Here is a 16,172-nt window from a genome sequence, read left to right as displayed (position 1 = left end):
TATATATATATATATATATGTATGTATATATATATATATATATATGTATATATATATATATATATATATATATATATACATACATTATAAGTGTGCTGATTGGGCCAATTATGCAACTTACAAGATTGAGCACAAGATATATGTATATATATATATATTCTTCTTCCCATCAACCCTTTGATTTTATTAGGGAGGGACTTGGGGGACTGAAGCTCCAGGTGTGGGGGTATTTCGCTCTGGATCTATGTGGCGTGTGGAGGGGCATCAGTATCTCAGTGTTCTTTTAGTTTTACATCAGGCAGCTGCTTTTCAAAAGACCCACCTTTTATTTAAAAAAATAATAATAAATCCGTAATATATTGCTTTGTCAGGCTACTTAGGGGGATGCTAGTGAAAAGAGCTTTGGTGCACGCCATTCTAATAGGTAGCGTGGTGGGATTGTAGTAAAGACTCGGCTGTGCAGGATGTGCTTGTTTACAGCAATGGATTCCACTGAGATCCTAGAGAGCATCGGAAGCATGTCTTTCATGGGTAGACAGGAAGGGATATGTTGTAATATTTCAAAAGCTCTATGATGGTGTAAAGATAATCAAGTTTTCCTTTGGGCTGAAGCCCCTGGTACTGAGCTTAAGCAGACAGAAGGGAATATTTATCTATTACAGTCATCATTTGGCAAGAGGGCCTCCTTTGAAGCCCTATAGAGCGAGATATGTCTCTACTGTTGCAAGGCACACAAGGGTAAGAGTAATGGTTCTTCTCTAGTAACGGGTCTTCTCACAATCTGCTGTTGCAAAAGAAGGGGTTAAGGGACGGGGTATCTGCCAGAAGGACCTAAGTAGCAAATAATTGTCATCCACTAGAGAACAGTTATTTATCTGCAAACAGCTAGGGATAGAGCCATGCTTTCAGAAAACCTGGGGTTCCAGCAATTCGGGACTATTGACCCCTGGGTAGCACTAATTTCTCAATCAAATGCATGACTGTTTTCTCGAGTACTTATAATGGTTTCATCTAGGTAGAAAAATACTCCATCTGTTGGAGAAAAAATGCAATTTGGGTCAATATTCTGTATGTTCTTTTGCAATAATGTATAATAGGCAGTAGCCAACTTTTAAATAATGTATATTGTATTACTATTAATATAAGCCATATTTTTACTTTGATAAATTCCAAGTAGTCCAAGAAATTATGTTTGCTTAGTAAATGTGCAATACAATTGTCTTTGGACAAGTATCCCACCATATGTTCTAAAAGCAGAGCGTCAAGATCATTATTGATATTTAGGAAGTGCAAAAAAGGCAGTTACAAATGAATGAATGTCATTTTTATATACGAAAATACATTTTTATTTTATTTTATTTTATAAACTGAAGAAACAGAAACACTGCTCTTAAAAGAATGTCTTTTTATTTTCTCACTGAAACAATATCTGCAAAAAATAAATACACAGCATTTTCAAACAAACAACCATTTTGATTCAGTACGATATTAAAATAAAGTAAAAGCATTCTTAGCGAGGTGAACTTTTGCTGACTATGTAAACTTTAAATTATGCAGAAGACATGCCTTTCCAGTGCAGTTAGTATTGTACCAAAAAAAAATAACAATTTCATATTAAAAAAAACAGTGGACAAGTTAGAAATGAATTGAACTAAAACAAAGTGGTGAGATTATTTATGTGATTTACAATAAAAATTCCAAGTTAAATGAACACTATAACAAAATGAACATGAACATATAATTCATAAAAATGTTTAGAGATTTATTCACTGGGAAAAAAAAAATCGTGTTTTTTTTTTCTAAATTCATTCCAAAATAACTAACTTGGAATATAGGCCTTGATTTAATATTTTCAGAAAAGCATTTGAAAGTATTTAAAGGGACACTATAGTCCCCAAAACAACTTTAGCTTAATGAAACAGTTTTGGTGTATAGATTATGCCCCTGCAATCTCACTGCTCAATTCCCTGCCATTTAGGAGTTAAATGACTTTGTTTATGAACCCTAGTCACACCTCCCTTGATGTGACTTGCACAGTCTTCATAAACACTTCCTGTAAAGTGTCAGCTAATGTTTCTCCTTCCTTTATTGCAAGTTCTGTTTAATTTCGATTTTCTTATCCCCTGCTATGTTAATAGCTTGCTAGACCCTGCAAGAGCCTCTTGTATGTGATAAAAATTCAATTTACAGAGCAAGAGATACAATTGTTTAAGGTAAATTACATCTGATTGAAAGTGAAAACAGTGTGCAGACTGTGTCAATCAGAGCCAGGGGAGGTGTGACAATGGCTGCATAAACAGAAACAAAATTATTTGACTTGAGAAACCTGAGAAGCATGATCTATACACTAAAACTGCTTCATTGTTTAGGTGCCCACAGTATCCCTTTAATATTTTGGATACATGTTTTAAATGTTTTCATATTTTAATATGCTATGATATATATATATTTTTTGTATATGATATATTTTTGATATTTTAATATTTTGAAAAGATAATTTTACAAGTTTACCTAAAAATTTTAAATAAACTGAAAAATGTATCTTAAAAAATGATATCAAGGCCATTGTTAGAAAATGTCATCTAAGCTATTTCAGAGTATTCATAAATTTGGTTTATAATTCACCACAATATGCTGTTCAGTGAATAAATCTTTTCATCTAAATTTTGTCTATGCGGTTGTAAATATAAGCAATTGGTAAGCAGTAAATTATTTATTAAAATGTTTCATATGTGCATTTTTCGAAACATTAGTCATGTATTTGACACCTCTTTGAATCACATGCTATATTGCCTATTTTTACCATACTGTTGTGCATATTGGAAACAGAAATATCATACAGGATTATTTACTAAGGTGAGAATTCAAAGTGAATTTAAAATTTAAGGCCGAGTAGCCAAACTAAAAACATAGCTGGCATAGGGAATTTTTCCAGTTTGGCTATTAACCCATTGTACAGCGTTATGGAATCTGATGGCGCTATATAAATAAAATAATAAAAATAATAATGACCCTAAGTTTGAAATTTACTTTGACTTCTCACTGTAGTGATTAACCTTGATAGTAATAATAATATCCAGTTGTGTTGCAATTTAAAAAAAAAAAAAAAAGGTTGACAATAAAAGATGTGATAAATATGTACAGGACCATACATTCAACTGAACAAATATCCACAATGGTTAAATCACTGTTTTATAGGGTCATGCATTTTTCCATTTCCATCCAGTGGTGAACTAGATTTTATATATGCTCGTGTTCATATTTGGTAAAATATTGTAAGAACAGGATTAATTTACAGCAGCAAACTTTTCGCTTTTTTTTTTTTTCTTCAAACAAATCCAACTTTTGTACATTTTCCATATTATTTTTTCGAATTATAAGTCTATGAAGTGCTTATTTATTTTCACAAAGCCTTTAAGAATACAAAGTGCTTTACTAAAGACAGTGTTCCTGAAGGTCTTCAATGAAATTCAAAGTTTAATATTGAGTAACAAAGAATCTCTGGTTTCATGTTTCCCTTATCATTTTCTAATATTTAATGTATAAGGTTTCAAGTAAGAGTTCTTCCAAATTGATTTCTCCTGAGATTGGCCTGAAAAACAGTTCTGTAATAACTTTGGGGTCAACTAATTTTAAAATGTCTAGTGCTTCCAGTATCCACATCAAACGAGAATGTGATGTACTGTGCATCATTGATGTGAACTCCATGAGAGTACGCTGGGCTTCCAGCTGCAGAGTCTGAACATATTGAGGGAATCGCATACCATCAATCCCTGTAGAGAAAAGGCAAAAAGAAACAGCTATTAACACAGAATGCAAAAAGAATAAAAATATATCTTTAGCACTGATTATAATTCCACTCCTCCCACTTTGACTAACAGTTCTGGATTAAGTCTGGTGAAGATCATAATGATGGGCCTAACTACTGAATCTTATTAATGGATAACACTAAAACAGCCATACCTCCTAAATATCATGTCTGGAGGAGGTGGTGCTGGAGGAAACTCACTGGATGCATTTATAAGAATACACATACCCGATGCTAATTTCTTGATGTCATCTCTCAACCAGGGCCGGCGCTACCATAAGGCGACCCAGGCGGCCGCCTTAGGGCGCACCAGCCCTGGGAGCGCAACATCAGGCTGACGGGAAGGAGGGAAGCGCACTGCGCTCCCCTCCAGCCGCTTACTATTTGTAGCGTGGCCGAGCGCAGCCCAGATCTTCCCGCCCGCGGAGCCCAGCCTTGGCCCGCCCACCTCCTACACTGGTGTCTGCCGACTGCAGCAGGCTGTGTGGAGGGGGCGGGGATATGAATGACATCATATCCCTGCTCCCTGTGTACCACACAGCGCGGCTGGTGCCCAGTGATGGGGCTGGGCTGCAGGACAGGACTCCACGGAGCCAGAGAGCATGCACCCAGGGGACAAGATTGAACTGATGTATGTATGTATGTCTCTGTATGTCTATGTATGTCTGTCTCTGTATGTCTATGCATGTCTGTCTCTGTATGTATGGATGTCTGTCTCTGTATGTCTATGTATGTATGTCTCTGTATGTATGTATGTATGTATGTCTGTCTGTATGTCTCTGTATGTCACTGTATGTATGTATTTCTCTGTATCCATGTATGTATGTATGTATGTATCTATCTGTATGCATGCATGTATGTATGTATGTTTGTCTCTGAATGTCTGTATATATGTCTCTGTATGCATGTGTGTAACTGTGTGCCTTTATGTCTCTGTATGTACGGATGGATGGATGTGTCTGTGTGTCTCTGTATGTCTTTGTATGCATCTTTCTGTATGTATGTATGTGTCTGTATGACGGTTTGCCTCTGTATGTATGTATGTATGTATGTATGTATGTTTCTGTATGCCTGTATATATTTATGTGTCTGTATGGCGGTATGTCTCTGTATGCATGCATGTCTTTGTATGCCTGTATGTATGTATGCCTGCATGCCTGTATGCCTGTATGTCTTTGTATGTATGTATGTATGTGCCTGTATGTCTTTGTATGCATGTTTCTGTATGTATGTATGTGTCTGTATGACGGTTTGCCTCTGTATGTATGTATGTATGTTTGTATGGGTATGTATGCCTGTATGTCTTGTATGTATGTTTCTGTATGCCTGTATGTACATATGTATGTATATGTATGCCTGTATGTCTTTGTATGTATGTTTCTGTATGCCTGTATATATTTATGTGTCTGTATGGCGGTATGTCTCTGTATGCATGCATGTCTTTGTATGCCTTTATGTATGTATGCCTGCATGCCTGTATGCCTGTATGTCTCTGTATGTATGTATGTATGTGCCTGTATGTCTTTGTATGTATGTTTCTGTATGTCTTTGTATGTATGTTTCTGTATGCCTGTATGCCTCTGTATGTATGCATGCCTTTATATGTCTTCATGTCTCTGTATGCATGTATGTCTCTGTGTCTGTATGTCTCTGTATGATTATTTCTGTGTTTGTATGACAGTGTACCTGTATGACTTTGACTGTGTGACTAAAAAATGATGGCTGTAGCTTGGGAGGAAATACACACAGGTAAAGATGCATTTTTTTATTTTTATTTTTAACCCCTTAAGGACCAAACTTCTGGAATAAAAGGGAATCATGACATGTCAGACATGTCATGTGTCCTTAAGGGGTTAAAGGAGGGTAAGGGCGCCAAAATGCATCTTCGCCTGTGTAACTAAAAATCCTAGCACCGGCCCTGCTCTCAACCAAAACCATATCCCTCAACATTGAAGCAGGACGTCTATGGGTGGAACAAAAGGAGATGGGCCAGTGATGCAAATGCCGTCACTGTGACACCCAAAGAGGTTGAGCTGCCCAGAAAGGGAGTGGGTCTGAGTAAAGAATTGAAAGGTCAGCCTGTTGTGAATATACATCACGCCTCCCGCCAATCACATAGGCCGGCCAACTAAAGATGAACTATACAGATATCGTTTCAGCACCCTGAGCTTGGCGTGAACACATCTAATGATGTGCATGCTCTACGCTTTCTGGGACAGTTCTCTGATGTCGCCCAGCACTCACTTGACCACTCCTCTCCTTACTAACAGGCAGAAGCTCCTGGTATGCAGTCTGGGACAGAGATAATGTAGATGTAGTGAGTGTAGAAGAAAGGGGACCAAAACAGAGAGGCCAAAACAGCAACATTTGCACAGTGTGCAAAGTCAGCTTAACCAACTAACTAATTCCATTTAGAGCCAGTCCACACAAGTTCTGTTCTTCTACATCCCTACTAGGTTTCCATACTTAATTCTCTCTGCACAAAGCAAGAGCAAATTAATGGGCCTGTTCATGGGCACAAGCCTTGACCTGGAGCCCTAGTCAAACAATGTAACCATTTTAGAACTGTTTGACTTCTTGCCTGGTGTGTGTCAGGTACTGGCCGTTTCTACTTTCGACAGAGCTATGTACAATGTTGGAGCACTCATAGCACTTAGCCACTGTAGGGTGCTATAGTATTGGAGTGTCTCTTTAAGCCAATACACAACTGTTGCTTAGAAAGATAAGACTTTGACCCTGTCCACGCTAAGCAACTCTGTGGGCTAGATTTGAGAATGGATACAATATGACATATTAATGAGGCCAAATAAATTGTGTTAAACGTTGTGTTGATGCCCATAGTTTTGCTTTTAAAGCAGGAGTGCCAAAAAGGTAGATCCCCAGAAGCTGTAGAACTACAACTCCCATTTGAATGCCTTTACAATGACAAAGCATCATGGAAGCTGTAGTTTTAAAACATCTGGGGATCTACTTTTTGGGCACCCCTCCTTTAAAGGAACATGTATTCCTGACACTATTGTGACTGTGTGGATATTTAGGTCCCTGCCCCCACTAGATTGCTATGAAACGTTGACATTACTAATCCTTTCCCCACGCCACACTGGTCTCACCCCCCACGTGGCTAAGATAATCAATTTTGATGATCTCAGCCAATTAAAATTTCCCATCGGAAAGCATTGGGAGGCTATTACGGCAAAACACTGCACCAGTCAGCATCTCATAAATATGTTCTGAATCAATGCAGATCATGGAGAAACTGAATGCCAGTGCTGCACTGACCAAGGAAAAAATTGAGTGACTGCCACTAGAGGTGTAACTAGGATACAATGTAAACCCTCTGAAAAGGCAGCGTTTAACTTGAAAAGTTCACAGTCAGGCTATAGACACCAGAACCACTACATTACGCTTTAACTGTTCTGACGACTATAGTACCCCTTTAAAGATATTTTAAGTCTTAGGGTGTTGAGATTTTATGTGAAAATTTGATAGAGAACCTTTGATTGAGAAACACTCCACTGAAAACTAAAAAATATATTTTTCGCTATCTGGTATAATAACACTTAAAAAAAAACATGCATCTATTTTATTTTGTATGTTTGGGTGTATTTGAAAAGGTACCTTGCAAAACCTGCAAATCCAGTATTTTTAGCTGTTGCTAGCCATTCCTTTTAATCAGAGGTTTCTCACTGAGAATGAAGTACAACTCAATGAGAAGACCTAGCCGGGAGCAGCTAGAGTAACACAGCCAGGGGATTTAAAAGCAGGTGCGCTCTAGTCTAGTATGTCTGCCACTTCTGTTAGCTCTGTGGAATACCTCATACAGGGTCTGATTAGAGTGCTCCTTTAAAACTGGGGAGCAATGGGAAATGCCCTGAAATATAAAACATATACTAACTGGAGAAACATATTGGAAATGTAAATCTTTAAGTAATAAAGCTTAATAAAATTAACTATGTGGTCAGATACCAAAGCATCATCATCAACATCATCATCAATCATGTGTTAATTTGCATGTGAAAAGAAACTCCAAGATCAAATCAAACAGTTCATTCAGTACATAAGATAGGAAACTACGCATAATAAACAAAATGCATTTTATGACTGTCCTGGTTGAACTAAGATAAAAAGAAAACTCCTGGCTCTACCAGTCTCCTTCACTCCAAGGTCTTTCAAGGTGATTATAAAATTAAATTGCTCATATCTGCAAAACCAAATTATCATGTATGTTATTTAACTCTTCTCACTGCCTTTCTGCTTTGATACTCCCACATACACTGATTCTTCCAAACTAATGTAACAATATAACTGTGCACATGATTGTTTTCTTTGAAATACTGCTCCATATCTTCTGAGGTGTGTATATATATGTTCTGCCAATAGCTTACACCCCATACGAAGTTGGGTATAAATTCAATAATTAGTTTTTAACCCCTTAACCCCTTAAGGACCAAACTTCTGGAATAAAAGGGAATCATGACATGTCACACATGTCATGTGTCCTTAAGAGGTTAAGGACCAAACTTCTGGAATAAAAGGGAATCATGACATGTCACACACGTCATGTGTCCTTAAGGGGTTAAAGGACCACTCTAGGCACCCAGACCACTTCAGCTTAATGAAGTGGTCTGGGTGCCAGGTCCTTCTAGGTTTAACCCATTTTTTCATAAACATAGCAGTTTCAGAGATTTGTGAATGGGTTAAGCCTTCCCCTATTTCCTCTAGTGGCTGTCTCATTGACAGCCGCTAGAGGCGCTTGCGTGATTCTCACTGTAAAAATCACAGTGAGAGCACGCAAGCGTCCATAGGAAAGCATTATGAATGCTTTTCCTATGTGACCGGCTGAATGCGCGCGCAGCTCTTGCCGCGCGTGCGCATTCAGCCGACGGGGAGGAGAAGAGAAGGATCGGAGGAGGAGAGCTCTCCGCCCACCGCTGGAAAAAGGTAAGTTTTAACCCTTTTCCCCTTTCCAGAGCCGGGCGGGAGGGGGTCCCTGAGGGTGGGGGCACCCTCAGGGCACTCTAGTGCCAGGAAAACGAGTATGTTTTCCTGGCACTAGAGTGGTCCTTTAAGGGGTTAAGACTTCCATAGCAGCCCACTGAAAAATTTCCTGCTTTCCTGGTGGGCCAGTCTGGCCCATGTCAGTGCTGAACTTCATTCATTGCTTAAAGTGCAATAAAGAGGTTATAGTGTGTGGAGTAACCTGGTACTAGCCTTCCCATCAGTGTTAAACACATGCAAAGCATAATGGGCATTGTAGTTCTACAACATGTGGGGATCTATCTTTTGGTAGGTCTCTATGAGACCTGATTGAAATAGTCAAGTTTTACTCTGCTGTTTCTGCGGAAATTCCTTCAGAACGGGAATGTTTTAACTTGCAGGTTTAAAACTAGAGGAATATTGAGATGGTTCACAGCACAGCGCTCCCTTCTTGCCGGTCTCTGTATGTAGTGTAGCCGAGGAGGTGTGGGGGGTGATGAGACACATGGAGGGGCTGGGGTGGTGGCGGGGGGAATGAGACACGTATAGGGGCTGGGTAAATGAGACACATGGGGGGCCGGTGGTTTCTAGTTATGCCTCTGAGGCTAGTGAAAAGGTACAGATGGGGTTACTTTAATTTTAGGGCAGCATGGGACATTCTGTATGTCCTGGTCTGTCTGGTATTGGTAAGAGTTACATCTGCAATTACTGCCATTAGTTCAGCTCCACTCCCAATAGTAATATGCTGGCAGAACAACGGTGGAGATAGAATTTTATTTATAAACTTCTTTAGATACCCAAGAGAGTGTTTTCCCAATACACGTAGTTATGTATGGGTTTTTTTTGTTTCACATGATATTTTCACGTTAGCATAAATATATTAGGGTAGTGTGGGGATTAATGTTTAGTGTAGTGTTTAGGGGAGGACTTTACTGTAACGACAACACTGGGAAATACATACCCAATATTAATGGGCATTGCAATTTAATGGTGGCAGGTGCTGCAAGGGAGGCATCACTTACCATGTATGTCTGCTTCAACCTGAGATTAAGGCCTTGAACTGCCCAGAGATAATCTGTACATTATTACCCTTCATTATTGAAAATAATTACACAAATAACTTCAACGGCAGTATAGTACAGAGTTTGAAAATAAAAAGCAGTTGAAAAAATTGTCAGATTGTGTAATCTAATGTATATTAATAATTATAGTTATTACTGTCATTTAAATAGCACCAACAAATTACACAGCGCTGGGTGCCTATAGTGGTCCTTTAAGGGAACGTTAACAACAAATGAGACAACCTATTATAGATTTTGACAGGAACATATATATTGTAATTATTAGTATTTTTGTATTTGTACTTAAAAAAAAATCTCTTATAGTCTTAGAGAACTATAGAGTGCATCAGTGAAACATTAGTACTTATGGATACAGAAACAGGAAATGACCAATGTGTTTACAGTCTAAAAAAGAAGGTATAACTATGTAAAAGGAGAAACTGCATTGTAGGGAAGAAAGATTGTGTTAATAAAAATACACCACATTTAAATGATATACCGTCTATACTCGAGTATAAGACGAGTTTTTCAGCACATTTTTTGTGCTGAAAAACCCCCACTCGTCTTATACTCGAGTTAATGTCTGTATTATGGCAATTTACATTGCCATAATACAGACAAGGACCGCCGGGCTCATAACAAGCCGGCGGTCCTGTTGGGTGCTAGCAGAGTGCGTTTACTTACCTTTCCTGCAGCCATTCCCTGGTGGTCCAGTGGCATTGGCAGTTCAGTGGAGGGGGCTGGCAGAGAGCTGTAACTTACCTTTCCTGCAGCTCCTGTCAGCTTCCTTCTCTCACCTCCGGTCCGGTCAGCTCCCCACTGCAAGTCTCGCGAGAGCCGCGGGGTCACGCTCCGCGCGGCACTCAGACCGCGAGACTTGCAGAGGGAGCTGACCGGACCGGAGGTGAGAGAAGGGAGCTGACAGGAGCTGCAGGAAAGGTAAGTTACAGCTCTCTGCCAGCCCCCTCCACTGAACTGCCAATGCCACTGGACCACCAGGGAATGAGAGCCCCCCTCCCTGGCCAGCTAACAAGCAGGGAGTGGGGACAAAAAAATATAAATACAAATTTAAATAATAAAATAAAATATAAATAATATATTAATAATATTAAAAAAATTATAATAATATAAAATATAATATATATGTAAAAAAAATAATATTAAAATATTAATAATAATTTTTTAAAAAATAATGAAAATGCCCACCCCCCACCAAGGCTCTGCATCACACACACACAAACACACTCTGCATCACACACACACTGCATTCATACACACACACACTACATTCATACACACACACTGCATTCATACACATACACACTACATTCATACACACACACACTGCATTCATACACACACACTGCATTCATACACACACAGTGCATTATATACACACACACTGCATTCATACACACACACACACTGCATTCATACACACACACACTGCATTCATACACACACACCGCATTCATACACACACACTGCATTCATACACACACACACGTCACTCATACACACACACACTGCATTCATACATACACACTGCACTAATACAAACACACACTGTATTCATACACACACACTGCACTCATACACACACACACACACCGCATTCATACAAACACACTGCTTTATATACAGACATACACTGCATTCATTATATACACACACTGTAAATAAATATTCAATTAATATCATTTTTTGGGCGCCGCCACCTGATTGAAGTCATTTCCTGTTTCCCAGCGGCATCAGCGGAGGGAGCAGTGCTGGAACAGCACGTAAATCAGTGCTCCCTCGCGCCCACACCCCCTCACAGCCTGGGTGGACTTCAAAACCCCACCCCCACGTGCACCAAAAAAAAAAAAGAAACATTATTTAAATGCTGGGAGGGAGAGGGGGATATACTAAGTGAGGGGGGTATGCTGGGGTAGTGAAGGGAAGATGCTGAGGGGAGAGAAGAGAAAAATCTGGGGGAGAGAAGAGGAGATGCTGCGTGGAGAGGAGAATCTGGGGGAGAGGAGGAGATGCTGGGTGGAGAGAAAAGGAGATGCTGGGGGAGAGAAGAGAAGATGCTGGGTGGAGAGAATTGGAGATGCTGGGTGGAGAGAAGAGGAGATGCTGGGGGGGAGAGAAGAGAAGATGCTGGGTGGAGAGAATTGGAGATGCTGGTGGAGATAAGAGGAGATGCTGGGGGAGAGAGGAGGAGATGCTGGGTGGAGAGAAGAGGAGAAGCTGGAGGAGAGAAGGAGGAAAATCTGGGGGAGAGGAGGAGGAGATGCGGGGGGGGGAGAAAGGGAGAGGAAGAGTAGAACCAGGGAAAGAGGAAGAGGAGATGCTGGGTGGAGAGAAGCGGAGATGCTGGGTGGAGAGAACAGGAGGAGAATCTGGGGGAGAGGAGGAGGAGATACTGGGGGAGAAGAGGATGAGGAGATGCTGGGGAGAGGAGGAGGAGGAGGAGATGCTGGGGAGAAGGGTAGAGGAAGAGGAGAATCTGGGGAGAGAAGAGGAGGAGATGTTGGGGGAGAGAGGAGGAGGAGATGTTGGGGGAGAGGAGGAGGATGCTGGGTGGAGAGAAGAGGAGACGCTGGGTGGAGAGAAGAGGAGAATCTGGGGGAGAGGAAGAGGAGATGCTGGGGGAGAAAGGGAAAAGAGGAGATGCTGGGGAAGAAAGGGAAAAGAGGAGATGCTGGGGAAGAGGAAGATGAGAATCTGGGGGAGAGAAAAGGAGATGCTGGGGGAGAGGAGGAGGAGGAGACTGGGGGAGAGGAGGAGGAGGAGGATCGGGGGGAGAGGAGGAGAATCTGGGGGAGAGGAGGAGGAGAATCTGGGGAGAGGAGAAGGAGATGCTGTGGGTAGAAGGGGAGAGGAGGAGGATATGCTGTGGGTAGAGAAGGGAAGATGCTGGGGGGAGAGAAGAGGATAATTAGTTGGGACAACTGTATGAGTTGTTTTTTTCTAAACTTAAACCTCAGAATTCAGGTTTAATTGCCATGTTGGCACTTTGAGGGAAAAAAGTTGGCATGTATTGCGGTTTTGGCACTCGGGCTCAAAAAGATTCGCCATCACTGCCATAGAAGCTCTCACAGGTCCCAGGCTCCACAGAGACTGTGTTATCACAGCATCCCTCCCAGCAACCCTTGTTGTTTTGCAACTCAACATGGGACATTTGGTGAAATATCAGTGTCTTGTTTACCTTCTTGCTAGAGTGTACTCTATAGTTATTTAAATTGCACTTATGAAATTTCAAGGCCTTATAATTGTATAGTAATAAAAGGCAGGCTTGCATATACAATATGAGCATTTCACACTATGTGGTGTATATGCCCAATTTTACTTTAATAACAGTGTTAGTAGAACAGTTAATTGAACTAAACCATAGAAATTATGCTTTATGTTTTGGAGTCTTTCAATGTATAGTGGGATCACATAGTTCAATATAAAGCACAAAAGTGGTCAGTTTATCAGTGAAAGTAAATACCTTGATACTGTCAGTTGATTCTCCTATTCATACCATTTTAAACAGTGAGCAATTAGTAACAAAATATAAAATAGAATAGAATGTCATACAAATTAGCACATAAATGAAAACCAACACTACTTTGCATTATGTAAAACAATATGGAACAACATTAGAATGTGTCAATTTATAGGCCAGTATATAAAATGTTAATTCCCATCGTCAGAATATGGAATACAGTATCTAGCAAATGGTGATCTGTCATTTTGTTTTAACTCAGCGTCTGGATACTTCATATGGAGGGGAGGTTCTTAGACAGGACAATATTTCTTTGAAGGGAATTGTTAGCAGTTAACATTCTTCTGAGCTATAAAATTGACTGTTCTCAAATTAGTAACCCATTAACCCATTAATTTGGTAAATTGCCTCTTTATTCACTGGTAAACCTATTCTGTTATTGTATATTTTCAGCGATAGCGATGTGCAGCTTTTTAGGATATATCCTTAAAATTGTAAGATTTTATATTGTTATTTGGTTATTGTTCGATGTAACAATGTCTACAAATACCTACACATATGTCGAAAATATTTTTACCTGTGCAGTATCCCATTTTAGGAATGCCTTATTAACAAAAGTGTTTATATATATATTTTACGATTGTAAATTATTATTAGTATTGTTTCTAAATCCATTCTTTTTTTAACCTAAATGTATTAAGGTTTCAATATGGACTTTTTCAGTAGTTCAACTTCAAGGGGTCACTCTCCACCAAAGCCACTGGCGAGTTTAGTGTCAATTCATATTGTGCACTGCCCCAGGTAACAGAACACTGAATAAGCGCTACGGAATCTGATGACGCTATATAAATAATAAAATAATAATAATAATAATCAAAAAATTGTGAACTTACTGGAACCTGATTTTCTACCATAGTTTAGCTGCAGACCCAAACCAGCTTTGAAGCTTATTGGTTAACAGCTTGCCTAACATGAGTTCTCCACTACAATGTTCCAGAGCCAGTCCAGCTGACCAAAGTTGGCTACTTAATTGGGATACTAAAACACAAACATTAATGAGCACATATTCTCTGGAAAATAATATGGAAAGGCGTGGAAGTTTCTCCTGGTGCAAAATATCAAAAAAATTTACATTCCGTTTAATCTTACCCGAGTGCCATTTTGTTTAAAATTAAACTGTAATAATAAATTTACAAAATCTTACCTGGATTAAACAACGCCATGCCTTTTAGATAAGCATATTCTTTTGTACATATATCTAGACTCCAGATTTTACGGAGAAACATTTGTATTCTCTGAACGTCTATTAGTGGTACTCCTGCATCAGACTTCATTGTCAATTCAGCTGTAGATGGCTGATTAAGAAGTATTGTCTTCAACAGGCTTGGGACAGTAAGTTCTTGCAGTTGAAAATCAACTTTTTCCTGCGCAAACCCCAATACAAAAAGTGGAGCCCAACACTTATGTACAAGTAAGATCTGGTCTTCCTGGGGTAGCTGGTAAAAAGAAGGTAAGTTTCTAATAAACGCTACAGTCTTCAATAACACCTCAGATGCTTTCTTGCAAATCACTTCAGGATTTTTCAGCAAGACCTTTTTGTTGCCCTCACATGGGCATCCTCTAGCCATGGTACAGATGTGATTGAGGTTATCATGTTGATTCTTATGTGCCTGTAGTGTGTTATCTGTGTTCAGCATTCGGAAAAGGATGCTCTCCACAGGGTTTTTGTTACACTGACAGCTTCCCAACCTCTCGGACCTGCAAGCCATGGTAATGTTTCAGCCACTTGTGAGGAAAGCACAGAAGCTGATTGATACTGTGTGTGTGACATAAAGCAAAGCAATGTTTCTGCCAAACCAGTAGGTGATGTGATCTTTTTATATGCCTAGCAAGTTTAACAGTAATGTGACCCGTGTGCTAAAATTACCTTGAACTTTATTCCTAGTAGAATGTTTTCATTCACAACTGAACGAGGAGTGGTTTAGATGCCAGTATCAGTAAAGCTGTAATGATCTGAATGAGAGAGCTGATCACAGATAGAGACTGAACAATAAGCGGAGTGTTATTTACATCCCTTGTCACTGAGATATGGTGGAACGCTGTGCCATGATATCAAGGTCACTTATCAGGCGGCCAACTGTAATAGCTTTACCCAAGCGACCTTGGAGCATCAGTCAACAGACCACAGTGTGAAGTACAGTGACAGCACTTGCTTGTGGAAAGCAAATACATTTAAAAGTTTCTGTTGTTTAAAGCAATACTATATACATATCTGTATTTCTAACGCTAATAGTCCAGCTATGGTTTAGATTATCGGGCCCCCTAAAAAGAGTTGATAAAGTTATGATTTATGAGACATACTTTTTAATGATTCAGGCTAATTGAATGATAATCCACAAAGAAGCATTCCAAGTACACCTGCATATGTGCAGCTATGACTGCTCCTGTGCTGCAGTGTTAAAGGGACACTATAGTCACCCAGACCACTTTAGCTAAATGAAGTGGTCTGGGTGCCAGGTCCCTCAGGTTTTAACCCTTCACATGTACACATAGCAGTTTCAGAGGCTAGAGGCGCTTCTGCGACGCTGGATGCGAAATTCACATGCAGCGTGCAGAACGTCCGTAGGAAAGCATTGAGAAATGCTTTCCTATGGACTGTTAGAATGCTCGCGCGGCTCTAGCCGCGGCTCCACTCGGGAGCTGATGTCGGCGGGGGAGGAGAGGTCACCGGCGCAGGATTAAGGTAAGCTGCTGAAGGGGTTTTAACCCCTTCAGTGCCACGGGAGGGGGACCTTGAGGGTGAGGGTCCCCCAAGGATGACATAGTGTTAGGAAAACGGGTATGTTTT

The 16,172-nt window shown here is 40.0% G+C and overlaps 1 protein-coding gene across 1 annotated transcript; it reads right to left on the bottom strand.

The window, feature by feature from the left end:
• Window positions 1-2,566: 2,566 nt before the first annotated feature.
• On the bottom strand, window positions 2,567-15,145 carry LOC134587005 (nuclear receptor subfamily 0 group B member 2-like). Its single transcript, XM_063443022.1, has 2 exons — window positions 14,529-15,145; window positions 2,567-3,773 (listed from the first exon to the last, which is right to left on the bottom strand). Exons 1-2 carry the CDS (start codon window positions 15,091-15,093, stop codon window positions 3,529-3,531), a joined length of 810 nt encoding a protein of 269 aa, XP_063299092.1. The 5' UTR covers window positions 15,094-15,145; the 3' UTR covers window positions 2,567-3,528.
• Between the last annotated feature and the right edge of the window lie 1,027 nt (window positions 15,146-16,172).

Source organism: Pelobates fuscus, chromosome 2 (assembly GCF_036172605.1).
Source record: "Pelobates fuscus isolate aPelFus1 chromosome 2, aPelFus1.pri, whole genome shotgun sequence".
Lineage (NCBI taxonomy): Eukaryota > Metazoa > Chordata > Amphibia > Anura > Pelobatidae > Pelobates > Pelobates fuscus.
This window is presented reverse-complemented; position numbering and strand designations above follow the sequence as displayed.